A 25,562-nucleotide genomic window follows, 5' to 3' on the forward strand; every position below is an offset into this window, starting at 1 on the left:
TGGTAAGTATCACAAATGTTCCCACTTATCAGCAATTTCCGCATATCAATGTTAATGCTCTAAGATCGGTACTTTCTTTTATAGAATCTTGGAGCCGAGGATGTATTTTTTTTTGCATCAATGGTGGTTAAAGAAGCCAAAAGAAAGGATGCTTTATTATGTCAACAACATTGATGTCAAGATAACAACAAAGCTGCTCCCAAGTCTTAAACATAAATTGAACAAAGGCCACATGTTGAAGATTGAAGATGAACATACTTAAAAACGATATCTTACTGTTCTTGTTCAAACATTGACCGTTAAATACTTCAATGTTTAGCCTTCAGCACCTATTCCACGTGCTCTAGGACGTCTGACAGCGACCAGCGGATTGACTATGCCTTGTGACTCTCTACCCAGACCCGAGCCTTCGACGAAACCCATTCTCGCCATCATCCTCGACCCAAAGCCTGTTGTGTGCTGCTCAAAGGCTCCCAATCTTTTGTCCCTGATTCTTCCTGAACCAGAGGCACCATTGTCATGGGTGATGCGTTTCCCATGTTTCCCGGAGGACGAAGATCTGTTCCGTTTAGCGTTGTTATTGTTATTACTTGACGGACTCGGGTCTTCAGTGTCAATGGAGAAATCCAGACCTAACCCAAGTGATTTCGGACGCTGAACAGCTTCTATTGGCTGTGCTATCCCCTTACCATCCTTTCCTAGACCACCTCCATCTATGAATCCCATTTTAGCCATCATTTTGGATCCAAAACCTCTGGTATGTACCTCAAATGCTCCAATGTCTGCTCCATTAGAGGTTCCCGGAGTAGTTTCAGCTACCTCTTTTGCAACTTTTTCAACTGAGGTTTTTGCAACAGCTATCTCAGAATCGATTATGCCACTTGACACAAATGATACAGGTTGATCAGCATAAGAACTCTTCTTCCCATTGCTTTTGTTTCTCTCCCGTTCCTCTCTAGTAGGTCGCTTTTTAGCTGAGTCTTTTGCTTTTTTCCTATCTAAACTTCCAGATTTCCCTTTTACCCCTCCACTGACAGCAAAATCACAATCCTCATCTCCAGCTCCTATTAGCTTCTCAATGCGAAGTTTATCGCTGGCAGATGGCATACATGTCTGATATGTTCGAGTCACCGTCACAAAGCTTTTCTTTCCAGAACCATTGCAGCTACTTGATAAGCGGTAGACATCTGCTAATCGTCTTACCTGAGAGCAATCTCGATTATGCATACGTTGGAAACAGTGCATGTCCACGTTCTCCAGAACAAAATTCTCTAACTGAGAATTAATATCAGCAAGATCAACACCACGCTGCAGCATTCTCTCACGGCGCTTCAAAGCAATGTATTCTTTGCGGTGTTTCTTGTTCTCACCAGGAAAACTACGGGAATTCTTGCTCTTTGGTGCCCGTGAAGGCCAAGACTGGGGAAACTTAGCCACCTCTTTCTTCTTATTCTTCTTCCCCGAAAGACTTCTTGGATCCTTCACAAACATAAGATCATCCATTGCCAATGGATTAGTAGACTTACCATGCCCCGAGTAGCCACTTCTTGTTGTCTTCTTCTTACCATATTCCATTGAAGCTTTTTGCAGACGAATACCAGTCAACTTTCTCGTTTTTCGATCCGAAGAATCGCTTGAAGAACTATCATCACTCGACAAATCTAATTTATCCAAAGACTGTTCTGCTAACCAATGAGCATCCAACATAATCTCACTGCCACCAATACCTTCCAAGTAATCCTTGGCAACATCATCATCAATCTCGGAATAACTTCCAAACATATCTTCCGAGCTGTCACTCTCAGATAATTCAGAAGATCCACTGCTTCCTTCATCTCCAGATTCATCATCATCATCATCATTCATCTCTTCTTCTCCATCACTCTCTTCACCAGATACATCTTCAGTGTACAACTTCATCCCTCCTATAGAAATGAAACCTGAATTCCTCCTTTTCGGTGTTTTCACAACATCAGGCATCAGTTCATCGTCATTTCCACCAGATTCGTCAACAGCATCACCCTCCTCCTCATGGGAAAATGAACCACCTTGATCTCCCAAAGCCTTTGGAATAGAAAGGCTACCACTTGGTGTAGCATCAGAATCATCACAAAATCCCAATCCTTTATGAGAATCATCACCCAAAACGTAACTCGGTTCGTATTCGTAATCATAACTTACCTTAATCCCTTTCGATGACGAAGGCGTTTGATCCAGAAATGCAACAATTTGAGTCGCCTCTGACTTCCCCAACACCAGTGGACTTTCATTCATTTGATCACTTTCAACTCCTGATCTTCGATCCAAACCTTCCTCAAAATCAATGGAAGGATATTGATACACATAAGTATTACCACTGCATTTCCTTGGACCACTCGTGGAAGCAGAAGCTTTTACACGCTCTATGCTTCTAGATCTCAATCCCTTTCCCGAAGAGCTTCCTCCACGAGATGGCGTCGAAAAGTTAGGATCTTTTCGGTAGTCGGAGAGAATACCTCCTTCAACAAACAAAGTAGTATTATTCTGACGTCGGTGACGACCACCGGAGGAAGACCCCGCCGCGGAATTATGATTGGTTCTCGTGCTCTGTCCTGGAGATTTAGCCTTGTTTTTGCCAGAACTACCACCACCGTTTGACCTTCTCCTACCACCGCCTCGCATAATTTAATCAACCTAATTCCCAGAAAACCCTAATTTGGGGAAGACGACGATGAATCGAAAGGAAGAATCACAGATCTTCTTTATTAGTGTGTTTGCCATTTCTGGGTTCTTCCCAATGAAATGGGCCACGTAACTAAAACGATGGGTTTCGTGTCGTTTTTGGATTCCTCTCTTCGAGGATATCTAATTGTTGGATATTCGAAATATGTGGCCCTAAGCGAAGAAGCAGTATTTCTAAATGGATCCTCAAGTTTTATTTTATTTACAAATACATTACGGGATATTATAATCTCTGTTACCAAACAGAAATTTGGTAGAAAGAAAGGATTTTTATTTATCCAGAATCAATCGCCGGAGAAGAAGATAAACACAGAGAGTGACGAGAGAGAGAGTGAAAATGGAGAAGTACTTTGGAAATGCGTACAGGGGAGATCCAGGAGTGCCACATGCAGATGCAGATCGTTTCGTGAATATATGGATTGGTTCTGCTGCTTTCTCCGTTCTTACCTGGGTTAATCCTTACATGTGGCAGCTCTCTAACCAGTTCAAGTATTTCTCGCTCTCTCTCTCTCTTGAACTTTCGAATTCGAATTTGGGTACTTTCGGTTTTTCGTGTTTGATTTCCGAATTGGGTTTCTTGTTCATGTGTTTTTGTTCTTCTCTGAATTGCTCCGGTGAGAATTATGTTTTGATTCTTTTGGTTTGACTGTTAAAGTTCTTCTTTTTCTGCTACATTAGATTGGTTATAGCGCAATGTTTGAAGATTTAGTAATGTCAGAAGATACTTTGATGTCTTTAGGCGAATTGAATGAAGTTGTTATCATAGGCATTGCTAAAACCTCAGGTTTCAATATCATCTAATAGTTGATGGAGTGTTTAGTCCTATGATACATAGTGTGATCAACTGTGTTTAAGGTCTTGTAGATCAAATAATCATGTTTCTCCCGGATAAGTTCTGTGGCTTATCCAAAGTATGGTTTTTGTATGGTTGTCTCTCATACTCTCTAATGTGGCAGTTACCATGACAAGTGGATGCTGTTTGAGCAGTACCACTGGAAAAAAGCAAGGGCAAAGAAGCAACCTTATGAATTCAAGGTTCTTACCTTTGCCTAAGAACTGAATCTGTCTTTCACAACATAACTAATGACAACATTTCTCACACGTTTATTTGATTCTACTCTTTGTTCCTCAGTGGAATAAGATACCCAAAGAAGTCAGGGACTCGTACTATTACAACTGGCCAGTCTACTTCCCATAGAAGTGTCTCTGTGTTGCTGTGAATCAGAAGAGAAACCAAACACTTGTGGAACTTCTATGGAATCTATCTCTATCTCTTCTTGATCTGTTATTCGTAGCACTTTTGGATTTTAAGTTTTTTCTTTTGTAATGATCAATCTCTCAACTCTTCACTGTTTCATCTCCTCTAGTTGACTCTCTTATGGAAATATTGAATCTCTTTGAAGAGCAGAACCAGAATCTGTCTGTTATGATCACCATGACCACCTTCCGGTTATTATGCTCTTGTATTTGGAAACTGAAATAGTGACTAATGGATAAGACGGTCCTGATTAGTACTGGTTCAGTATTGTACCCAAATGTCGCTTGTGATAGAATCGAGAGACCAAAGGCATCAGATGAAGCTGCACAAATAGTGTGGTATCAAGCTCCCTCAACCAAATAATTGTTCCGGGGTAAAAATGAACTAGCACCAGCATAATATATGTAAACACATGTTTATGTAATAAGAGAAAGAATGGTAAATTCTTGTAAGCAAAGAATTTCAACTAACAATGTTGCTCTACAAATCAAAATTCAAGACTCTCTACTTCCTTGTAGAATCTTCTGTACTTCTTCCGGCTGGCATGGGATGGTCAGAGGTCCTCTTGGTTGAAACCCGAATTCCTCTCTCGCTTGTTCGAGCAGCCTCAAGAACTCTGGTTTGTTCAACTCTTCAAGCTCTAAAACAAACCTCTTAATTCTCTCTCCCTTAACCGCAATCACTGCTACATGCCCTTCCTTCACATCACTTGGAATCATTGATGCAGCATTACCCTCTTCCTCAAACTCACAATAATTCCCTACCCTTTTAGAGAATCTAGTGAATAAGCAGCAAATTTGTAGCTTTCTCATGAAAATCTTAAACTTTTTGCACATTCTCAAAACGTCAACAGTAGAAGTAAAGCTCTGATTAGTGTTCTTTGCTTCTTCTTCTTCTTCTTCTTCTTTGGTGGAGTTGTTGCATTCTTTTGGGTTAGAGAGTTTGGTTTTATACACTCACCATTCATAGTTAGGAAATTTCTAAGAGATTTCTTGATTACAACATTTAATGCAATCCCCCATTTGTGTATCAGCTGTTCTCTTTCTTTGCTCTCCTGAGAATAGTGGGGCCTCACAAGAACACGCTTCTGCAGTCCAAAAAGTGTAACTTCACACCTCTTTCCTTTGTAATTAAGATGGTTGATCCCTCTGGTTCAATCTTTTATCCTTGTTAAGAACTTAAGAATCTTGAAGGACTTTGATTATTTACGTTTTCACTACAAATCAAAGTGTATGGCACAAGTAAAATTACCAAAACAAAAGGACTTTGATTGTTTAGGTTTTCACTAAAATTCACGCATTTGAAGAATTACTTTTCGTGTTGGGTTTGTTGTATATACTCATAGTCTCCTACTCCATTACATTTGTGCCGACACATAAAAGAAGTGAAGAAATTGTCATTATCTAGAGAATAGAGTATTTATCGTATAACATGTCAACTACCTCGTGGTCCGGTCTGTACGGAATCATTAAATGTTTGTTCAAATTTTCTAACACCGTTGCGTACTTATAATGTAATGTAACCCCACTGAATTAAGATATAAACAAAATTGTTGTAAAAACAGAGTACTATGTGAAAACAGAGGAATTTGGTCTTTCTTTGGTCTAAGTTTAGGACCAGCCCTCCTCCCACTAGTAAATACCAGTGCAGTGTGAGGGATTTAAGTCATTCTTTCTTTATTTTTGTTAAACTATTAATTGGTTACAAAAAGAGTGAAAATTTTAAAAAATGAAGAAAATGCATTAATATTGTATTGGTAATAGTAAAATGTTATGTGAATTCTTAAAAAGAAAGTTAGTTGAAAGAAAGAAAAAAAAAAACACGTCAGCATGTGAATTTTAGATGTTGTTGAAAAACATTGGTAAACTAAGGTCTTCTTATATTGGACATTCACATGGACATGGATCATGAAGTTATGTGGGCTACAAGAAAAATAAAATATTTTTGGCCCACTAATCAAAAAGTTTCTAGCTACTCTAGTCTCATTAACAAATCCAAGGAATTTGGGGTGAGTAAAGTGTAAACACTTGACCAGTTTATTATAGAGTCACTTAGAGAGTATTTAAATAATTCAAAACTTGGATTACTTACCAAATAGAGTAAATCAAATTTCAGAGTTCTTGAATTCGCCACTATCTTCTAACTCACGGAAGTTGCTTTATTTTTGTTTCTACTTAGAGATGATAAAACAATTTTGTAATCAGCAAACTCTTCTTTAACCTAAAGTACTTATATCAGAAACCACATTCATGAGAAACCATACTTAAACCTAATGTTAAACGAGAAAATAATTAACCACCTTCAATTTTTGTTAGTGGATAAATAGAGTACCAAACAAAATAAGTGGACAAATTTTAAATAAATAAAAATCTATGGACACTCAAGTTGTAATTTATTTTCTCCGTATCCATTTTGATTTTAGTCCCTTTGTTCCCATTTCTCTCCTCTCTCTCTCTTTCTCGCTCTCTTCCTGATTTGATCACCGGAAAATCTTAGCCGTCCGATCAACCACCGTGTACTCCGAGAAGATCTCTTCGATTACTTCAACGTTCTTCTGATTTTCACCAGCTCAGATCTCCGACAACATTCCGGTATCATTTCTCGCTTTTTTTTCCTCCAAATCCTTATCCGCCAGATTACGAAAATGAGGAGCTTGATCCGAGAGAGGCATAGTGAAAGCTTATCTGTGAATTCTTAGGATTTGAATCTGAATACTCAGGCTTTTTGATTCCTTCTCCGTTACATGCTGATTCAATTTTGAGCTCCCCTGCTAGTGTAAATCTCCTCAGCTCGGAAACTTAGGGTTTAGTTTGGGGTCCTTTGCTCTTCGTTGCGTAAGCCATGTTTAAGAAAATCATGAAAGGTGGGCATCGAAAGCCCTCTAAATCCGAAGCTAATGAACCGTCTAGTTATGGGATTGGTCTACCTGATAATAGGTCAGGTCCTGGCTCCAATGTGGTCGTTAGTCACGCTTCTCGTGGTGCATTGGTTAATTCTTCTCCGTCGCCAGTGACTGCAACTCCACCTCCTCCGCCTTTGGGCTCGGTGGAGCCACTCCCGTTGTTTAGAGATGTGCCGGTTTCAGAGAGGCAAACTTTGTTCTTGAGGAAACTTCAGAATTGCTGTTTCCTTTTCGATTTCACTGACACGATTAAGAATGCTAGAGACAAGGAGATTAAGAGGCAAACGTTGTTGGAGCTGGTGGATTTTATACAGTCTGGATCTAGTAAGATCTCAGAGTCGTGTCAGGAAGAAATGATTAAGATGATTTCTGTTAATATTTTCCGGTCTCTCCCACCAGCATCACACGAGAATACGGGTCAAGAGCCTGCAGATCCTGAGGAAGAAGAACCTTATTTGGAACCTTCTTGGCCTCACTTACAGCTAGTTTACGAGTTGCTCCTGAGATATGTTGTTTCGACTGACACTGATACAAAGGTGGCCAAACGGTATATCGACCATTCTTTTGTGTTAAAGTTGCTCGATTTGTTTGATTCTGAGGACCCAAGAGAGAGGGAGTATTTGAAAACGATTCTTCATAGGATATATGGGAAGTTTATGGTCCACAGACCCTTTATTAGGAAAGCAATCAACAACATATTCTATAGGTTTATTTATGAGACAGAGAGACACAGTGGGATTGGGGAACTCTTGGAGATTCTAGGCAGTATCATAAACGGGTTTGCATTGCCTATGAAGGAGGAACACAAGCTATTCTTAATCAGGGTGTTGATACCATTGCATAAGCCAAAACCAATCGTTGTATATCATCAGCAGTTATCTTATTGCATCGTTCAGTTTGTGGAAAAAGATTATAAGCTTGCGGATACAGTAATCAGGGGATTGTTAAAGTATTGGCCCGTGACAAACTGCTCAAAGGAGAATCTCTTCCTTGGAGAACTTGAAGAAGTTCTTGAGGCAACACAGCCTGTCGAGTTCCAGCGTTGCATGGTTCCATTATTCCAACAAATTGGTCGCTGTCTCACTAGCTCCCACTTTCAGGTTAGTCGTCGTGTTTGCAATGGTGTTTTTTTTTAATCCCCACATGGAAGGCTTATTATGCATATTACCTTAAATATGGAGATTTTGTTATTTAGCTCTTTTGACTCTGGTCTGATTTCTTCCCTGAAAAGAACTAGTGCTTCATCAAGTTTAGTGCAAATTGTTTTTTTTTGTTCTGTTTTTCTTTTTGCTTTGCCTCTTTCTCTTCATTTTTGCCACATGTTGATTTTCATTCATAAAATGATCTTGTTGGTACTAACTCTCATAAGTATGCGTTATATCTCATGCTTTTGATAGCTTCTACTCTGATTAAATCCTTGGATTCCTAGATCATCTTCATTTTCCATGATTCAGTTGTTTCAAAATTTATGGAGTGAATTAACTCTCTGAATGTATTGTTACTGTGCTTACTGATTTCTAGGAATCACACAAGTTTCCCGTTATGTCTTTGTGCAACAGCTCAAACTTTCCTAGAATTCTATGTGGGGTTTGCCTTATGCTCATATGTATATCTCATAAATCCGATACAGGTTGCAGAACGAGCACTGTTCTTGTGGAACAACGAGCACATTGTGGGTCTAATCGCGCAAAACCGAAGCGTGATCCTTCCAATCATATATCCCACACTGGAGAAGAACATCCAGTCTCACTGGAACCAAGCAGTTCATGGTCTAACCACAAATATCAAGAAAATGTTCATGGAAATGGATCCTGAACTGTTTGAAGAATGTCAGAGACAGTATGAAGAGAAACAAGCGAAATCCAAAGAAGTAGAAGAACAACGGCAATATACATGGAAGAGATTAGCAGAAGCAGCGGCGGAGCGAGATGGAGGAGGAGGAGAAGAAGATCATATGATCACTTCCTAGATCGATCAAAAAGGGTATAATTCTTTCACTTTTTTTTTTGTTTGTTCTCATTTTATCAAATGAGTTACTATATTAATTTTCTTATCAAACTTGGATTTGTTTGTTGTTTTGAGAATCATGGGTTCAAAATCTGATTGCTCAGAGAAGTAGAGAGAGAGAAGTGAGCCATTACTATCAGAGAATATGTCTTTAGTACTAAGAAATGTGTTTGTGATCTTCTGTCTAATTTTGTTCGTGGAAAGGCACTTTAAAATTTTGTAAAATTTTAATTATATATACTGTGGATGGATGTTTGTAGCTTGTGTTATTAGCCATCTCAAAATCCAATTTGGTTTTCTTGTTTTGATCCATTCTTACCCTACTTTTTGTGTTATTTGTATCAAAACTTTGAATTTGTATATAGGAGGAAACTAGTCTTCCAACTGATCCAGGACAATGTATTTGATTCCTCAATTTCCAAAAGATAAGAAGAGTTTTCATTTTAACTCTTAAGGTAAACTAAACACAATATCGTCTTCTTTATTATTAACCAAATTGGTTCAGAGCCATTGGACCGAAAACATAGACCGAGAGAATATACCAAGTTATATACAGTTAATTAACTGCGCCAATTCACCACGAGAAAACCTAAATTTTATTGAGGTAGCTTATTGCACGGCGGCGATTAGTTGTTTTACTTGTTACAAGAAAATCATTCCACGGCGGTGGAGAAAAAACAAAAGAGAGCGAGACAAAGAGAGACTACAATGGCTGTTCCAAGAGGAGGAAATGGTTTGAATGAAGAAGAAGATGTTGACGGAGAAAACGCTATCTTTGAGGAAAACGGTGTTGACTACGACACCGATTCCGAGCTTCCCTCTCACCTCCGTGACTTGGCCGCCGCTGCTCAGGCCGGAGATGTCGCCGCCTTGCGCACCGCCATCGGTACTTTCCTTACTTCTTCTCGTTGCTGCTTTTAACAAATTTCAATTTCAATTTCATCTTCAATTGCGTATTGCTTGATTAGCTGGTCAGACCAAAAAAGCCTCAAAATTTCCCACATTCATTGCAGAAGATTCCTCTAGTTTGATCTTCGTCTCATCCTTTTAAGCCACCTTAAGGGCTTCATTTTCCATTTGACTCACTGGTTTGCTCAATCTAGTTTAGGTTCACTTAGGAAGGATAAGAGAAACCTCTAGTTTTATGCCTATGTGTGTATTCATGTCTATCTTTGTTTTGTTTGTTGCTTGGGGCTGTGATTGATCTGACGTAAGATTTGCATACTCTTTTGAACTGATGAAAATTAGTTTAGTCTAGATCATCTTTCTACTGGTAGAAGTAATGGTATCAGATTTTGCATTGTGTGGATATGTCTTAATTTGTGCACTTTCTGCTGTTTTTGAGAAGATGAAATGTTTAAAGGCAATCATATTCCTTTTCTGATTTTGATAGACAATTTGAATGGGAGAGTCGATGAGCCACTCGAGGATAATGACTCGGCACTTCACTTGGCATGTCTATATGGTCACCTACCTTGTGTTCAGGTTGCTTTTTCTTTGTCATTTCCATCGACTCTGATAGCTAATGTATCTGTAAATTAATTTTTGTATTGATTTTCACTGCAGCTGCTCTTAGAAAGAGGAGCTGATATGGAAGTGAAAGATGAAGACGAAGCAATTCCTCTACATGATGCTTGTGCTGGAGGTAAAGTTTGTCATGGTCCTACCATTCTTTTGGTAATTCTGTCTCACGGCATGGTCACATTCTGTGGCTTATTGTTCTTTCTCTTTAACTTGGGCTCGCAGGATACTTGGAAATAGTACAGCTTCTTTTTAGCCGAGCTAGTAGTCCTGAATGTGTGAAGAGAATGATTGAAACAGCAGATATAGAAGGTGATACTGTAAGTATTCTCAATCTTCAATTGCCTCATTCCCTCTAGCTCTTGCTCTCTATAATGTAATTCATCCCAAAGTTTTTCTTGTTCACAGCCTCTGCATCACGCAGCAAGAGGTGAACATGTTGACGTGGTTAGGTTTTTGCTGGGTTCCGGGGCTTCACCAACGACACAAAACTCCTATGGGAAGGTGAAAAAAAACATTTGAAAGCAATTTCTATCTTTGGCTTTTGAAGTATGGTTAGCGATAATAACAAGGTTGTGATAATGCAGACACCAGGTGAATTAGCTGATTTAAACACTGATGCTAAGAGGATACTCGAAGAAGCGATAAACAACTCAATGATCTCCTAGTGATGCTGCAAATCTGCAGAGTTCATTGGCCAGTTTTGGCGACTCAGTGAAGTAGTAGCAAAATGTTAACTTTTTCTTAATCCTGTTTTTTGGTGGTTTCATATACAAAAGGTTTCAAATTTTGATACCTATGGAATTAAGAACTTCCGTGTCGGTTTTAATCATGAAATTATTATCAGATTTGAGTAGTACAAAATATACTAGTTTCTTTGTAAGAAAACTGGAATCAATTTTAAACATTTCAAACATCTATATTAACAAGAAGGAAATTGAGCGGTTTAATAAGTTGGTGGATTGAAGTGTGAATACTTGAGAAATAAAAGACTAAAACAGTAAAAAGTAATAAAATATGATCCACCAATGAGCAGCTTTGAACTTGATAGCAAGCAGAGCACTTATTCTGCCTCTTTCCTTTCTTTTTGGCTGTCTCCGGCGAGAAGAGATTTTCCGGGGGAAAATAGCAAAAGCTCGGTTTTAGTTTCTGTTTAGAAAGAGGATACAGAATAGTGATTACTAACATCTTCTCCGATGGCGGTTGCGCCGGCAAGAGCTCGTTCAGACTATGATTATCTCATCAAGCTTCTCCTCATCGGTGATAGCGGTAAGTCTCTGCCTTTCTATCTCTTAAGAAGTACTGAACAAACGAGGTTCAGAGACTATTGCATTTTTATCCGAGAATCTTCTCTCCTGCCTGTTTTGCGATCTGAATTAGGTTTATGATTTTGAACTTTTTTGCGTTTTTTGTTTTTCTTTCGTGTTTGATCAACAAAGTAGATGAGCTACACTCTCTTTTAATTGAAGTATCAACGTAGTTCCCTTTTGGAAGTTTTGGCTCAATTATAAGCAATATCTCAAACTTAGATTTTGTGAAGAACTAATGAATCAGTTTTATTAACTTGATTTTACAATGAGTTCAGATAGAGTTGCACAAATCATCATTTTTTTGTGTTAAATTTTCTTCTCTTCATTTCGTACTTATGTGTGTGTGTGTATACGCAGGTGTGGGAAAAAGTTGCTTGTTACTGCGTTTTTCGGATGATACTTTCACCACGAGTTTCATTACTACCATTGGGTATGTCTTTCTTTCTTTGACTTTGTATCTTGTCTTGTTAGATTGTTGAAAAGTTCGGTTTAAGTACGTTTCATGTTTTTCAGAATCGACTTCAAGATAAGAACAGTCGAACTTGATGGGAAGCGTATCAAATTGCAGATATGGGACACTGCTGGACAAGAACGTTTTAGAACTATAACCACAGGTTAAAACTTCTCTCTGCTCTATGTGAAGTGAAGATCACTCTTTATGTTTTGTGTATGAATCTGCTGATTCCTCTGTTAGATGATTACTCATCATTCTAAGTCTATTTGTTTACTTTCTTTCTTGTTAATAAAGTTCAGATGACATTTCTTTGTAACTCTTTTGGTCCATTTTTCTTTGCAGCATATTACAGAGGAGCGATGGGTATATTACTCGTCTATGATGTAACAGATGAGTCATCATTCAACAGTAGGTCTTCTGGCTTTTCTTTGTACCAGGAACTATATTCTTACTAGAACTTAAAAGTCACCTTTGTGTGGGAACTAACACAAATTGCTTCTCCAGACATTAGGAACTGGATGAAAAACATTGAGCAGCATGCGTCCGATAGTGTCAACAAGATATTGGTCGGTAACAAAGCCGACATGGACGAAAGCAAAAGGGTAATTTTGCTCTGTACTCTGTTCACAATCCTGACCATGTTTTGCCTACATTTCGTAGGATACTGATGCTGCATCTTATTCTACAGGCTGTCCCAACATCAAAAGGACAAGCTCTTGCTGATGAGTATGGAATCAAATTCTTTGAGACGGTGAGTGCGAAAATATATAATATGTTTGTCTCCTCATTCATTGTTTGTTTGAAGATTTTCATTTTCTTAAATATGATTGGAAACTGTTGCAGAGTGCAAAAACAAACCAGAATGTCGAGCAGGTTTTCCTTTCTATCGCTAAAGACATAAAACAAAGACTCACAGAAAGCGATACAAAAGCCGAGGTAAAGAAGCACATGGAATCTACTATTCGCTTGATACTCGGATTATGAAACTGTAAATATTGCTGAGGAAAATCAAATACTGTCTTTGTTGATTTGCAGCCCCAAGGGATCAAGATCACTAAACAAGATGCTAACAAAGCCTCATCGTCTTCTACAAATGAGAAATCAGCTTGCTGCAGTTATGTTTAGAAGTTCTCTGAACCTGTTTCTAATCTCTTACCGTCTTTAATCTTCTTCGCATCATTCAAGGGATCGTCCTATGTTCTTATTAGTAGGAGGATAGACTTAATTGATAGCTGTGTGTATTTTGCTATCTCGATGGCCAAACACTGTACTGGTAATGGTAGACAATGTTTAAGTGCTTAAACTTTGAATTAATGAAATGCAGATGTTATGTGTGTAAGCTACGGCTTCAAGGCTCGAAATTAGAGAGTTATCTCGTTCCTGTGTTTTGTGACAGATATAAAATTTCAGACTAAAAGTAATCACGAGATAATAAGAACATGAAGTGCCTTTTTTTCATATATTCTGGGGTTACAAACTTATTACAAAATCTCCGCCGAGGCAAGAAGAAGAAAGATCGAAGGAATTGATAAATTTACAGAGAAGTCAAGCTTCTTGAGAAATTTACACACAAAAGAGGCTACTTCCGACCCGATTTTAACAAGGTGACTCACGAGCTGCAACACCGGCCTTGATGAGCTCGGTAATCCGGTTTTCTCTTCACAGAGCTTGATCCTTCTTCCAAAAGACTAGGTACCTCCATTATCTGTTTCATTTTGCAACTCTCCTATTATTTATTTTCCTCAGTTTCGACCGGTTTTGAAAGTGAAAAGGGATCATCAAGATTCTTTCTTACCTTCAAAGCTAGCTCTTCGAAGCATCCGTTCACGTTTTCTCGGGTTCTTGCGCTACATTCATGAAACAAACAATTGAGGTCTTTCGCTAGAGCCATTCCTTCTTCCCGGCTAACCTTCCTTTCTGATTCCTGCAATGACAACTATCAGTGAAACCGATCTCAAGTTGTTTGACTACAAGTGTTACTACTACTGCTACTCACTCTATCAACTTTGTTGCCAACGAGCATCTTAATGCAGTCATGGTTAGTCGAATATAGCTCAATCTCTTTAGCCCAAATATCTGCCAAGTTCAAAAATGTCTCTCTTTTCGTGACATCATAAACTGCACCATGACCAAGAAAATCCGGAGAGAGTATTAATACAAGTCTTGAGAACTTATTACGACAACAGCTACTGACAATTATATGATCTCATATATCATTACCGAGAATGATTCCTTGGGAGCCTCTGAAATAAGAACTTGTCAATGTTCTGAACTTTTCTTGTCCAGCTACACAACAATCACAAACAAGAAATCACATGGACCATGAGTTTTGTAGTAACCAACTACACACGTTCCAAAAACTCGAATTGCTCTTATTGCTTTTTTACCTGTGTCCCAGATTGTAAGTTTCAGCCTTTTCCCTCTTACTTTCATCTGTTTGATCTTAAAGTCAACACCTACAATGTTATACTGATCAGACTCAAGCAGGCTTCAAATTCAGATAAGCATCAAGAGTTATGTTTTCCGAGTTTATTTTCAAACAGAAAATCATAAAGAAAACTTCAAGTTCTCAAACTTCAACTTCATTTGAATTTTGACCAGACAGTGGTCTAGCTCACAAACAATAAGCTAGCCTTCAATGCAAAAAAAAATCATGTCGACAAAGAGATATTTGAAGTTTGACCAGTCAAGATTCTAGCTCTAAGACTGTTAAGAACGAACGATAAATTACCAATGGTGGGAGCAAGATCTTCGACAGAGCTGGAAATGAAGCTGAGAAGCAAGCTGCTTTTACCAACACCAGAATCTCCAATCAACAAGATCTTGAAAGATAGATCATACCCACTTTGCCCAGAAGAAGATCCCATTTTCTTCTACAATCTCTCACTCTATCTAATACTACAGTAAAGAGATCAAATCAAATTCAACTTAGATAAACAAACAAACAAAAGAAGTGATTTTTATGTTATCTTGTAAAAGAATGAATCGAAAAAAGAAGAGAGAAAACTTTGCCTCTGCAGAGAAATCTATGATTCATACAACAAATTAAGAAACTTTATTCTTTACAGAGCAGAAAACAAATAATGAAAAACGTTAATGAGAATTGTTGAACAAATACTGTCAAAAACATTAAAGAACTCTTTACTGCTTCTTCTCCTTTCTCCGACATTTCGCTTCACGACACGTATCTGTTTCTGTTTCAACGTTTCTTCCAAAGTCCGTCTTGTTTTGTATCCACGTGTTTGTTGCTCCCTCCCAAATTTTTTTTTATTTTTTCCTAGCTTTTTATTATAAAACCAAATATTTCATGCAATCAAAGCACTACTGTTACGTTTGCAATTATCTTTTGCGGTTTGCGGCGATTCAGACCCAAAAAAACACAAAGGAAAACTAGTTTTCTTAGTGAAGCTCTCATGAAAGATAAGTTGTTATAAAGAGTGTTCACAAGTTCACTTGTATGGATTACAAGTTACTATCAGTTTTGGAACAAGTACATGAACAAAGGCTTTTTTTACACTTTAAAACATAACCAAAAAAAAAAAAAACTCTTTCTGTTGCAAAATTAACCATTCAAATCAATTACTCTCCAAAGTGTTTTTTTGTTTTGTTTACACATATGTAAAGAGACGACCGTAGTTATCAAAAGCATTTTGGTCACAACAAAGTAAGCTTAACAATCAATCAGCAAGTGAAATCAAATGATTACAAGTGAATAAAGAGACAAAGAGACCTCGTTTCAAGCCTTGTGACGCAATTATTAAACAGTAGCAGCAAGAACTTTCACCAATTCACATTCTTTAGGCACTGTAAGCACATGATCAAACCATTCAACTTCCCAAAACTTTCGCAACTTTTGCTTCTTTCAAGCGAAATCTCCGCACACCAAATCTTCTTCTTATAGACGAAACTAGTCAAACCATAAAGCAAATCCTCGTCCCACAAAACCGCTAACTTTCCTAAGCCCTAATAGAAGCACCAAGAGGAAACGTAAGTTGTCCTAAGCCCTCCAAATATCTCCACCTGCTTGCCTCAGTGTCATACCATATAACCGTTCTGCTATAAACAGAGTACAAAATATCATCTATCTCACAATAAGAATCTGAACGCATATACTGATCCAAATCCAACCATATACCTTCCTTGGGATTGTAAGCAACAACCCCCTCACTGTCAGTCACTACATGGATCTTTCCATCAATACAAATGCTTTTGGGGTGAAGAAAGTTGTATTTTCTGTCGCTGTAAGGGATGGGCTCACTAACCCAAACTTCCGTTTTCGTGTCGAACACCTCAAAGAAAGAAGAACCTAAATGCATATCGCTGTAACATCCTGCTACATATATCTTTTCACCAAGGACGCTAGCAGTAAGTGACGAATGTTCCACCGGCAAGATTGGAGCCTTGCGCCGCCTGTGAGACCGACAATCTAGAATCGAGCTTTGAACCTGGCGCCACGTGTGAGACCGGCAATCCAGAATCGAGACGTTAGAGGAGGGCCCGTGGATGTAGTAGATATCAGAACCAACCACCACGAGACTCGAAAAGCGCGGTTTATGAAAACTAGGAATGGGGACTGTTGCCAAAACATACCCACTTGACTTCTTTTCAGTGGTGTCATTGGATAGGGTTTGATCTGGCTTCCGACACAGGGTGAACCAGCGATAACCAGGACAGCACCGTAAGCACACATAGAGACAACGCTCGGTGTGACCCAAGAATGACCTGCTGGCCTTGTAAAGCTCCGGTGAAGCTAGGAGGGATCGAAAGCTCTTGGAAACGAGTGAGAGAGTCGGATAGTACAATCTTGGGACGCGTGCGATGATGTCCAATAGCAAATCATAGGGATTGACTGATTTGGGGACAGCTTCTTCTTCTTTGTCCTAGTCGTAGTCTTCCTCTTCCTCTTCTTTTCCAGGGACGACATTGATTTCTTACTCTTCAAAAGAAGAAGAAGAAGAAGACAACACGTTAGGGCTTTTCTGTGACTTTTGATTATTTATATTTTTGCCTTTTAATAATTAAACCAAATACTTCATGCAATCAAGAAAAGGAGAATTAGTTTTTTACTTATTTATTGAAGCTCTCAAGATCTGTATACAACATACTTACAACATAGAATTCTTTTTTATCTCTACAAAAAAAAACATAAAACTCTGTACTCAATTCTCTGTCTATGATTTGTTGTTCTGTGGAAATACTTTCTTGATGAACTCAAGAAAACGTTGGGAGTAGAATGTTGGATCAACGGCTGAGATCGAAAGAGAATCAAAGTGAAGAGATTTATAAGCATGTTCAATCTTCTTGGTCATGTTGTACTCTTGTAAGATGTCTATAATGCCAAGGTAGAGTACGACGTCGCAGCAGTCATGTAAAATCTGCTTCTCTTTATCTTCTCTTCCCGGTATCAGCTCTGCTCTTGCCGGCATGTTCACTCCTTGCTGTATCTGCAGCCTGCATTTTATAGAGATTCTTTTCAAAAACCGAACTGGACTAAGTTTCAATCAGTTCCATGTCGTCTGGATCATATGTATTCCATTTATTTGTCATCAGCATTTGTTAAGTCTTAGTTTTTCATTTTTCCAACCAGGTGAGAGTTAGTTACCTGGCTGTTCCAGGAAGAAGGAGATCTACTTCTTCATCACCAACAGCGGATGCTCGTAATCTGCTGCCTCTGATGTGAGGGCCAGTTACAGTATTTTCACTTCCCCGAGGAACGAGAACCAATCCTTCGTGGTAAGACAGCATGTCGTCCTCGATTGTATCTGCTTTCATCATCATCAGTAGAAGAAAAATAGTATGAATCATTTTACAGGTGATGAAAAAAAGAATCTCACCATCTTCAGCTACACTTTCCAGAGCATCAGTTGTTATACTTTGAGAACGGACCAATTGGGATCTTAAGTGCTGTGGAGCTCGATGATGCACACCGAGCAAAAGACTGTAATCCATTATGTTCTGTGCTTCCAAGAACTTGCTATCGATCTCTAGTTGCCTGTTTACACAGCAAGAAAAGAAATTTTAAACTGCGGAATATGGATTGATAAATGTATATATCTTACAAGAAGGTCCTGGAGAGAGTAATACCTCAGTAAACCTTCCCGCCAAGAAGTCTCCAAGAAGAAGCTGTAGTTCAGATCTAAATCTTTAAGTATCGTGTTCTCGTCTATCTCGACTTTGTCTGCAGAGCGTCCCAAGGACGAACCTTTAAGGTCAAATCTCCGATGGATTCTTAGATCTGTAAAGAACATGTTACCCATCACCACAAAACGGAACTGCAATGGAAGAGAAATTTTCAAACATAGTTAGTTTTAAGATTGATTTGGATTTCCAAATGTTGCTCTAATGTTAGAGTTCTACTCTACATCATATTTAGAGGCAGCAATGTCGGCAACTTCAAAGCTAATGATAATAAAAAATCAAAATCAGAATCTTGAGGTATTTTGGTTCAGGACCTTTTGACCACTTGATGGTTTGATTCTGTGAAGGCCAAAGAATTTAGTAATGAGGGTGTTCTCATATGTCTTCACATGATGATGGTAATCTGGAAGCATCCTCAGAAGAACCTACACAGTAAATCTGGAAGCTCAATGGGCAGACGGACAAAGAGTCTACGCAAAGACATGGAGAAAACTAAGAAGATAATGTGAAAACAGAGATGGTGGATATGTAAGTAGTCACAAACCTTGACTTCAGATTTCCTGAGTGTTTTGATCATGAACCGATCATCCTGCGACAGGAAGAAGACGCTGCCGCTCTTCCCTGGAGAAGAAAGTTCTCTTAAAGTATCATTTCCACAAATGGACATCATATAATCAGCTGCATCGATCTTGAACATCTCCCTCAGGTTTCTACAAGGTTTAGCAATGAATATAAACACCAAGGACACAACTACTATAGTTAACATACTACTAAGAAAAAAGTATGCAGTACACAAGTTCTAACCTGAATACCATTGGGCAATAGTCCTTCCATTTAAAATCCTCCGAGTGGTGCGGAGGAGTCATCGTGGAGCCAGCTCGAGGAAAAGTCATCCAAAAACTAGCCCGAGGTCCAAAGTCTGCTGTCCGAACTTGTCGTCTTTGTATTGGCGTAATTTTCCCCACTGTGTATCTAACGTTTGAACTAGTTCAGTAACAACAATATTCGGTGATGAATTTAGAGCTAAACACGCTCACAGGGCACAGGTTTAGAAGGAGCAAGCATACCTGATTCCAAGCTGCAAACTGAGCATCAGATCATAACTCCGGTGACCTTTAATAACAACTTCTCCAGGCTTCTTAGCTTCTTTAACAAGTCTTTTGTGTTTCCTTTTTGCTCTTCTGGATGTGCGCGAAAACCCGTTGTTTACCACAAGCTCACTGATCAGAACACCTTGCATATATTCCCTCTCCAAGATTGGTATGTTAGCTTTATACTGCACACTACTTCCGCTATCTAAAACTGCCGTAGATAAATCCGAGTAACCATGTCCAATCACTTTCTCAATAGATACTTCAAGACTCCAACGTCTTTCTAAAGAAACCCTTCCATTGCGGGACTGTTCTAAGTTTATTAAGCTCCCTTTTGAGAGCTTATTACGGTTCACACCAACTCTAAGGTTTTCCATATTAACCGAGGAAGCAACTTGGTTCTGTCTTCTCATATCTGGCAAAACACCTCTCTTTCTAAGAGCATTTAAATAAAACTCTTGCACTACCGGAACTCTGGTTCCCGCTGAATAAAACGAGCCTTTACCGTCTTTCAAACCCCGTGTCCATGTCCCAACATAGCAACCTCCATCGCTCCACGTATATACACCAACACCATGCATCATTCCATTCAACCAACTTCCTTCATAGGAATCTCCGGTAACCCAAGTAAGTGTACCCTTTCCTGACATTTTCCCGCCTTTCATATCCCCGAGATAGACATTTTTATTAGCCCAAGTATACTTCCCTGGTCCTTCTCCCAATCCCTGAATCCAAGAACCTTCAAAGACATCTCCATTAGGGTAAACCTGATATCCGAGCCCATGTTTCAAATTAAGCCGCCATCTTCCTTTATACGTTAACTTGTTAGCATCCACATAGGTCCCTGAACCGTGCATATAACCGCCTGAAAATTCACCATCATAAGATGCCCCGGAAGCCCATCTCATATTTCCAATTCCATGTCTCATCCCACGCCTCCATTCTCCATCGTAAACACACCCATCTGACCATATGTACTTCCCTGGTCCCTCGGGTACATTTCCAAGCAAAGAACCACTGTAGGATTCGCCATCGGGGAGAACCAGCTCCCTAACTCTGAACCTAGCATCCTCAGAAGTTTCGGAAACTTCTCCACTGTTTAGCGCCGATAGGATCTCTTTCTTAGTAAGTGCATCAACAGATTTAGTTCTTTCAGCAAAAGAAACTGCTCCTCGTACGTCAAGGCCAGACATGTAAATCTCCAAAGAAGCTAAAGCAGAAACGCTCAGACAAACCGCAGAGCAAAAGGCTTCACAGCCTTAAGGAGAACATTCTTTCAACAAAACATGAAGCTACCTCCAGTAAACTGGTGAAACAGAATGTGCTCAGCTATTCAACGAAGAAAGCAGATGCAAGAATCAGGTTCCAAGTCACGATGTATGAATCTAGAATCAGAATCAGAAAGAATAAAAAAGAGTAACTAACTTTTGATGCATGCAATAATCTAAAACTAATGAGGAAAACATGAAAATAGATAAATGGTCACAAAAGCAAAGACTTGCTCAAATCTCTATCAAACAAGAAAATTAAGACACGCATCTGATTCTTGGTCCCACTTGAAAGAACAAGAACTTCTAAATTTCACAGAGAGAGGCAGAGAATGAGAGAGGAGCAAACAAAAATCCCTTTTTCCTATCAAAAAGAAAGCCTTTTATGGAAGAAGACGAGTCTACAATCATAAAGCCTTTATATAAAAAAAAATCTAAACTTTTATATTGAATTCACATTTAAAAAGAAGAGATTCCTCCACGTCTCCCAAATAAAGGCAGAGTATGCCAAATTTACCAAACCAAAAAGCTAGAAAGAATCCTACTTTTTAGGAATTGAGCAAATGAAAAACAAAAAATGTTCATAACAAAGTTTCAATGTTTCAATCTGAATTTGAAATTCATAATGAAACCCCATCAGAGCTCTATATAAGTACATATCAGAGTCGTGTCGATGGAAACAAAAGTTAAAAACTTTGATTAACACAATCAACAAGCAACTCCATTTCAATCTTCAATCTTCAACAAAGATAAAACGAAAGCAACAAAAACCGAAGATCCCGGTTAAAGACTTCTTCAATCCAAAGAGAACCAAAAACAGAGAAATGCCCGAATTCGAGAATGAAACCGGATCCAAAAACCAAATCAAGCTCACTAAATAAGGAAACTGGGGAAGTAAAGGAGATTCACAAACCGTACGGACAAGCTCAAAGCTCTTCACTTTCTTCTTCTTTCTTCGTCTTCTTCAGCCTCAGTGTTGGTCAAATCTTTCTAAAAGAGACGACTGGACCAAATCCCGAAAGCTAAGCGCCACAATAACAGCCTTCTTATTTCAGCTTCCATAAAAATTCAAGCTTTTTACTTTACACCAAAATGACGGATATAACCTTTGCATTAATTAATGCCTCTTTTATTCTTTTATTTTGGGTATTTTCTGATCTAACCCCACTTATTACTCTTACAAGAGTGGTTTTGTTTATATACATATCTATTTAGAAAAGTTTTGTAGCTGGTGAAATAATCAAAGATTTAATAATTATCAATACTCTGATCTTTCTATTATCCGAGTGGTTTGAGATATTTTTTCAAATATAAGTTTAGTTGTTTAATCGATGAAATATAATATTCAACAAAAAATTGATGTGTGTTTAGAAGGTAGAGATGTTGACCTGCTTGGCCGGTGAAGGGAAACATTACATTGTGTTTTTCTTACACTAATCCACGTGCTTCCCAATATTTTTAAGTCAACTTCTGCTCACCAATTTGAGTTTGAATATACTACAAGTTGACCCAACAAATTTGAGTTTGAAAGAAAAAGAAAAGAAGTTGATTACATATTTTTATTGTTCGAGAAAATCTTTTGAAATCAGTCTAAATCGGCATTACATGCCTTACTCTTAATTGAATAACGAGATCTGGGGGTTAGCTATAAAGTAGTATTAATTATGAGGGAATTAATTTAATCGTATTCATTAGAAAGTAGTATAAATATTCAATACTGTTAACGAAGGAATGTTCTAATGATATGTAGTCATTGTGATGTGCTATATGATTAAACACTTTTACATATCTTTTTCGGTGCATTATTATAATGATGCTGGGATTAGCTAGTGATCAAAAAAGTTAATTATTATTTTTGTATTCAGGGAAACGTACTAACCAAAAAAAAAGGAAGCTTAATTAACAATAGAAAAAGGACTTTATAATGACAAAAAAAAGTATAGAAAAAAGTATGATATCCCCATGCTACGTACAACTTACGAATTACATATGAGACGCGAGAAAAACCAGAAGAATAGAAATAGAATCGATCTACCGTCTTATGAAAATGTCTTAAAATAGAGTATAAATCTGTAATATAGGGCATTTATAGCCACAACTTTTATTTTCTCATTTCTATTTTTTTTAAAACAAAACTTATCTTTTCCCATTATTAGTAGACTTAGACATCAATCGAGAATGATATACAGTATATTAGTAAGAAAAATGATCATATCATCATATTTTCGTTTTAGAATCTGAGTAATTTCACAATATCTACCTAGCTATCCAAGTACCTTAAGTTTTGCATATTATCTAAAATCAAACAACTACAGCCACCGATCCGAGTAGTGGGGTTTGGCTACCACTTACTAAAAGAAAATTCCATTATATTGTCGTTTTCTCTTTCTTGTTATATATATATATATATATTCCCAGTCCCATTACTTTAATAATTTATTAATTTTGCGAGACCAAAAAACGTTCTTCATCATCAATCATTTTTTTTTAGTTGTATTTTAACGTGGAGAGTCTATTCAGCGAATTAACGATCGAGAGAAGCATATAGTATGGAATGATATCCGATGGAGATAAAATTTTAAGTATTGGCCAATCATAAATCGATACTTCAATCCGTATACCTCAAGAAAACGTCCAAAGAGAAAGTCTCGATCTCGATTTCTATTCCTTTTAAAGTACGCCATACCTTCTCATACTTGTTTTGGTACTAGGGCAATATTCTCCCTCTTACTTGGATATAAATCATCTCACCACCGTATGTAAAAAGAGAAAAATAAAATCACTAATTATATGAACTGAAATTGAAACAACAGTCTTGTTTTAAAAATTAAAGTGTTCATGGTATCATAGCTATTACAAATGTACATGTCCCTTTAATTAGTGGTCTTTAATTTGTATATCAAACACTAAATTACTGCATTTGACTATTTGTTTGCCAATTCTACAGCAAGTTGGAGTTTTGTTATAATCATAGTAATTTGTAGATTCATGATATTAGCTGCAGATTCATAAAGATATTTCCTCTATTTTTAATTTAAATTAACAAACAACTTCCTAGCATTGGAGAAAGACAATTAGTTAGATGATTTGGTAAAAACATTTTCTCAATACACGTAAAGTGGCTAGTGCACAATACACGTGGTTACCACGGACAGATTTTGTTTTCTTGTTTTTTTTTTCTTAAGGATTTGTTATCAGTTTATCACCGTATATTCATGACCAATTTAACATAACATGTTCGAGCTTTTAAATTTTGTTACCCTCATTAAAAAGTCTGGTGTAAAATATAACATATTAATTTCTTAGCTACCATCAGAGAACAAAGTTTCCATATACTWAAAAAAAAAAAAAAAAAAAAAAAAAAAAAAAAAAGAAGGTTTCCATATACTATTGGGAGGTCTTCTCAAAAGGTGGAAATTTCGTCTCTTGCTAGTTGCCGACTAAACTGTTTCATACATTTATTTGACTTGGGAAATTATTATAATTATTAAATAAAAATCACCATTTGTCTTGATATATCGATATATTTAATAAATACATATAGCTGTTAACCAAGCTTTAGAGTTAGTCTTACAAAATTCATCTAATATAGGTTCGTTGGACCCATGATTGATGTCACATTTGTATGCATCACGTACAATTCTAGACTATTTTTTCCTTTGTTGAGGCTAATATTTTATTACTGGTATTTAATTTAGAGATTTGCGTTAGGTCTAGTCACGTCCATTGCATTCTCCATGCAACGACAAAGAAAAATGGGTTATGTCGACGATAAGTATTAACAACTATCGTTCAACAAAGTTGATAAGTGACTATTTGATTTTGACTACGAGATTATTTTTTGACTTAAAATAAGCTACAGCAAATAAATACAATTTCCTCCTTTTATTTCGTATATAGTATTACAAATAAAGTATTTTATATTTTGTTCATAAATATATATACCACGCTCAGGATTAGTCTCGGTCAAAATTGCATGTGGTGTTCCCCTATACGATAAGTAACCCTACCAAGTATTGAAAATGACAAGTACGGTTTCCTGCAAACCGATTGAAAGTTACAAATCCATGGATTTTACAATACTATATAATAGATATTATTATTTAACTAAAAGTACATACATCTAGCTCAACTGATAATAAATCGAGTCACACAGTATCAATTATTGGTTTAAAATTTGATGAACTCTTTCCGTGGATTTGGAATCTAGCACAAATATTATCTATAGATTTCATTTTTGATAGATCACATATATTATTTCTGTATATCTCTTGTGGGAATTAAAGTATGTTTTGAAGACATCAATATCTAATCATATTCAAATATTGGTAGATAACTTAGTTAACTATAGATTACAATATCATAGCGTTAGATTTTAATGTGGATTATGACCAAAGTGCTTAGTGATAATCTTCTTTTATGTCCTAATGGACCTTAATATAATATCTCTAATTAAGGCCAATCCTAATTAGTCAATGTCTTCTTCTAAATTCTAAGTAGTGGTTGCATGCTTGGTTTATTCATCATATCAATGACAGTATGTATATAGGTTTTGATTATAATGAATTTTTATTCAATAAAAAAAAATGACGTTATAATGATGATATTAAAAGGATGCCCCATTTTACCCTAATGAGTATCTCAGATGAAAAACAAAAACATTTCTTATGCCACATATATAAAAGTTCTAAAAGTTTTTCATATGGTCAAATTAACTTTAAAAAATGATAATACCATAAACTCTAAATTGTACTTCGAAAATTACCACAAAGATAGTAAAGTTTTATTGCAAATATATATTAGCATGCACAAGATGTGAAATCCCCTAATTAGTTTTATAGAATATTTTGAAGTAAGAAAAAATATCAAAAATTATAAACGTTGCAATTCTA

General features: G+C 37.3%; 9 protein-coding genes and 1 pseudogene across 18 annotated transcripts; 5 read left to right on the top strand and 5 right to left on the bottom strand.

The window, feature by feature from the left end:
- Positions 1-59: 59 nt before the first annotated feature.
- AT3G09850 (D111/G-patch domain-containing protein) lies at positions 60-2,864 on the bottom strand. Its single transcript, NM_111820.3, has one exon. It carries the CDS (start codon positions 2,659-2,661, stop codon positions 316-318), a length of 2,346 nt encoding a protein of 781 aa, NP_566359.1. The 5' UTR covers positions 2,662-2,864; the 3' UTR covers positions 60-315.
- A 47-nt stretch (positions 2,865-2,911) lies between these two features.
- On the top strand, positions 2,912-4,169 carry AT3G09860 (actin T1-like protein). Its single transcript, NM_111821.4, has 3 exons — positions 2,912-3,210; positions 3,678-3,756; positions 3,854-4,169. The coding sequence occupies exons 1-3, from the start codon at positions 3,059-3,061 to the stop codon at positions 3,917-3,919; spliced, it is 297 nt and encodes a 98-aa protein (NP_187597.2). The 5' UTR covers positions 2,912-3,058; the 3' UTR covers positions 3,920-4,169.
- A 41-nt stretch (positions 4,170-4,210) lies between these two features.
- Positions 4,211-4,342, top strand: AT3G09863 (uncharacterized protein; the record flags this gene model as incomplete). The annotated part of the gene is made up of 1 exon (NM_001125133.1): positions 4,211-4,342. One exon carries the CDS (start codon positions 4,211-4,213, stop codon positions 4,340-4,342), a length of 132 nt encoding a protein of 43 aa, NP_001118605.1.
- On the bottom strand, positions 4,343-4,880 carry AT3G09870 (SAUR-like auxin-responsive protein family). Its single transcript, NM_111822.3, has one exon. It carries the CDS (start codon positions 4,813-4,815, stop codon positions 4,474-4,476), a length of 342 nt encoding a protein of 113 aa, NP_187598.1. The 5' UTR covers positions 4,816-4,880; the 3' UTR covers positions 4,343-4,473.
- A 1,509-nt stretch (positions 4,881-6,389) lies between these two features.
- Positions 6,390-9,318, top strand: ATB' BETA (Protein phosphatase 2A regulatory B subunit family protein). The gene is made up of 2 exons (NM_111823.3): positions 6,390-7,981; positions 8,512-9,318. Exons 1-2 carry the CDS (start codon positions 6,821-6,823, stop codon positions 8,848-8,850), a joined length of 1,500 nt encoding a protein of 499 aa, NP_187599.1. The 5' UTR covers positions 6,390-6,820; the 3' UTR covers positions 8,851-9,318.
- A 103-nt stretch (positions 9,319-9,421) lies between these two features.
- On the top strand, positions 9,422-11,416 carry AT3G09890 (Ankyrin repeat family protein). Of its 2 annotated transcripts, NM_111824.4 has the most exons (6): positions 9,422-9,774; positions 10,282-10,373; positions 10,455-10,533; positions 10,635-10,729; positions 10,818-10,913; positions 10,997-11,416. In NM_111824.4, the coding sequence occupies exons 1-6, from the start codon at positions 9,597-9,599 to the stop codon at positions 11,075-11,077; spliced, it is 621 nt and encodes a 206-aa protein (NP_566360.1). In that variant the 5' UTR covers positions 9,422-9,596; the 3' UTR covers positions 11,078-11,416. The 2 variants fall into 2 exon arrangements, with proteins under 2 accessions (NP_566360.1, NP_001118606.1); NM_001125134.1 differs by having other exon boundaries at positions 9,478-9,774; positions 10,635-10,913; positions 10,997-11,362.
- On the top strand, positions 11,396-13,880 carry RABE1e (RAB GTPase homolog E1E). The gene is made up of 8 exons (NM_111825.4): positions 11,396-11,678; positions 12,077-12,149; positions 12,233-12,333; positions 12,516-12,581; positions 12,678-12,775; positions 12,862-12,924; positions 13,017-13,109; positions 13,209-13,880. The coding sequence occupies exons 1-8, from the start codon at positions 11,606-11,608 to the stop codon at positions 13,296-13,298; spliced, it is 657 nt and encodes a 218-aa protein (NP_187601.1). The 5' UTR covers positions 11,396-11,605; the 3' UTR covers positions 13,299-13,880.
- On the bottom strand, positions 13,530-15,421 carry RABC2b (RAB GTPase homolog C2B). Of its 5 annotated transcripts, none has more exons than NM_001202921.2 (7): positions 15,319-15,369; positions 14,905-15,071; positions 14,561-14,629; positions 14,394-14,459; positions 14,170-14,291; positions 13,969-14,097; positions 13,596-13,878 (listed from the first exon to the last, which is right to left on the bottom strand). In NM_001202921.2, the coding sequence occupies exons 2-7, from the start codon at positions 15,038-15,040 to the stop codon at positions 13,783-13,785; spliced, it is 618 nt and encodes a 205-aa protein (NP_001189850.1). In that variant the 5' UTR covers positions 15,041-15,071; positions 15,319-15,369; the 3' UTR covers positions 13,596-13,782. The 5 variants fall into 5 exon arrangements, with proteins under 5 accessions (NP_187602.1, NP_001189850.1, NP_001326433.1 ...); NM_001202922.1 differs by having other exon boundaries at positions 13,637-13,878; positions 14,905-15,065; positions 15,319-15,368; NM_111826.4 differs by having other exon boundaries at positions 13,530-13,878; positions 14,905-15,421.
- A 277-nt stretch (positions 15,422-15,698) lies between these two features.
- PIP5K9 (phosphatidyl inositol monophosphate 5 kinase) lies at positions 15,699-21,908 on the bottom strand. Of its 4 annotated transcripts, NM_001202923.1 has the most exons (10): positions 21,584-21,838; positions 19,379-20,787; positions 19,116-19,283; positions 18,856-19,021; positions 18,626-18,736; positions 18,258-18,445; positions 18,008-18,165; positions 17,776-17,935; positions 17,309-17,624; positions 15,699-15,718 (listed from the first exon to the last, which is right to left on the bottom strand). In NM_001202923.1, the coding sequence occupies exons 2-9, from the start codon at positions 20,593-20,595 to the stop codon at positions 17,345-17,347; spliced, it is 2,448 nt and encodes an 815-aa protein (NP_001189852.1). In that variant the 5' UTR covers positions 20,596-20,787; positions 21,584-21,838; the 3' UTR covers positions 15,699-15,718; positions 17,309-17,344. The 4 variants fall into 4 exon arrangements, with proteins under 4 accessions (NP_001189852.1, NP_001327647.1, NP_001030666.1 ...); NM_001337850.1 differs by lacking the exon at positions 15,699-15,718 and having other exon boundaries at positions 17,222-17,624; positions 19,379-20,731; positions 21,584-21,908; NM_001035589.3 differs by lacking the exon at positions 15,699-15,718 and having other exon boundaries at positions 17,222-17,624; positions 21,584-21,908.
- AT3G09915 lies at positions 15,934-17,105 on the bottom strand (annotated as a pseudogene). Its single transcript has one exon.
- Positions 21,909-25,562: the final 3,654 nt, after the last annotated feature.

The sequence above is a fragment of the Arabidopsis thaliana genome, chromosome 3 (assembly GCF_000001735.4).
Source record: "Arabidopsis thaliana chromosome 3, partial sequence".
Taxonomy (NCBI): domain Eukaryota; kingdom Viridiplantae; phylum Streptophyta; class Magnoliopsida; order Brassicales; family Brassicaceae; genus Arabidopsis; species Arabidopsis thaliana.

Excerpts from the sequence above, each read along its gene's own strand:
- AT3G09860 (NM_111821.4), top strand. The coding sequence starts at position 3,059 with ATGGAGAAGTACTTTGGAAATGCGTACAGGGGAGATCCAGGAGTGCCA. Across the intron at positions 3,211-3,677 it reads CAGCTCTCTAACCAGTTCAA|TTACCATGACAAGTGGATGC; the intron begins GTATTTCTCGCT and ends CTAATGTGGCAG. Across the intron at positions 3,757-3,853 it reads AGCAACCTTATGAATTCAAG|TGGAATAAGATACCCAAAGA; the intron begins GTTCTTACCTTT and ends TTTGTTCCTCAG.
- AT3G09850 (NM_111820.3), bottom strand. The coding sequence starts at position 2,661 with ATGCGAGGCGGTGGTAGGAGAAGGTCAAACGGTGGTGGTAGTTCTGGC.
- RABC2b (NM_111826.4), bottom strand. The coding sequence starts at position 15,040 with ATGGGATCTTCTTCTGGGCAAAGTGGGTATGATCTATCTTTCAAGATC. Across the intron at positions 14,460-14,560 it reads ACTTACAATCTGGGACACAG|CTGGACAAGAAAAGTTCAGA; the intron begins GTAAAAAAGCAA and ends ATTGTTGTGTAG. Across the intron at positions 13,879-13,968 it reads TCGAAGAGCTAGCTTTGAAG|ATAATGGAGGTACCTAGTCT; the intron begins GTAAGAAAGAAT and ends AAAATGAAACAG.
- AT3G09890 (NM_111824.4), top strand. The coding sequence starts at position 9,597 with ATGGCTGTTCCAAGAGGAGGAAATGGTTTGAATGAAGAAGAAGATGTT. Across the intron at positions 10,374-10,454 it reads GTCACCTACCTTGTGTTCAG|CTGCTCTTAGAAAGAGGAGC; the intron begins GTTGCTTTTTCT and ends TTTTCACTGCAG. Across the intron at positions 10,730-10,817 it reads CAGATATAGAAGGTGATACT|CCTCTGCATCACGCAGCAAG; the intron begins GTAAGTATTCTC and ends TCTTGTTCACAG.
- PIP5K9 (NM_001202923.1), bottom strand. The coding sequence starts at position 20,595 with ATGTCTGGCCTTGACGTACGAGGAGCAGTTTCTTTTGCTGAAAGAACT. Across the intron at positions 18,737-18,855 it reads TCAGGAAATCTGAAGTCAAG|GTTCTTCTGAGGATGCTTCC; the intron begins GTTTGTGACTAC and ends TTTACTGTGTAG. Across the intron at positions 17,936-18,007 it reads GGAAAGTGTAGCTGAAGATG|ATACAATCGAGGACGACATG; the intron begins GTGAGATTCTTT and ends TGATGAAAGCAG.
- AT3G09870 (NM_111822.3), bottom strand. The coding sequence starts at position 4,815 with ATGTGCAAAAAGTTTAAGATTTTCATGAGAAAGCTACAAATTTGCTGC.
- RABE1e (NM_111825.4), top strand. The coding sequence starts at position 11,606 with ATGGCGGTTGCGCCGGCAAGAGCTCGTTCAGACTATGATTATCTCATC. Across the intron at positions 11,679-12,076 it reads TCTCCTCATCGGTGATAGCG|GTGTGGGAAAAAGTTGCTTG; the intron begins GTAAGTCTCTGC and ends GTGTATACGCAG. Across the intron at positions 12,925-13,016 it reads GAATCAAATTCTTTGAGACG|AGTGCAAAAACAAACCAGAA; the intron begins GTGAGTGCGAAA and ends AAACTGTTGCAG.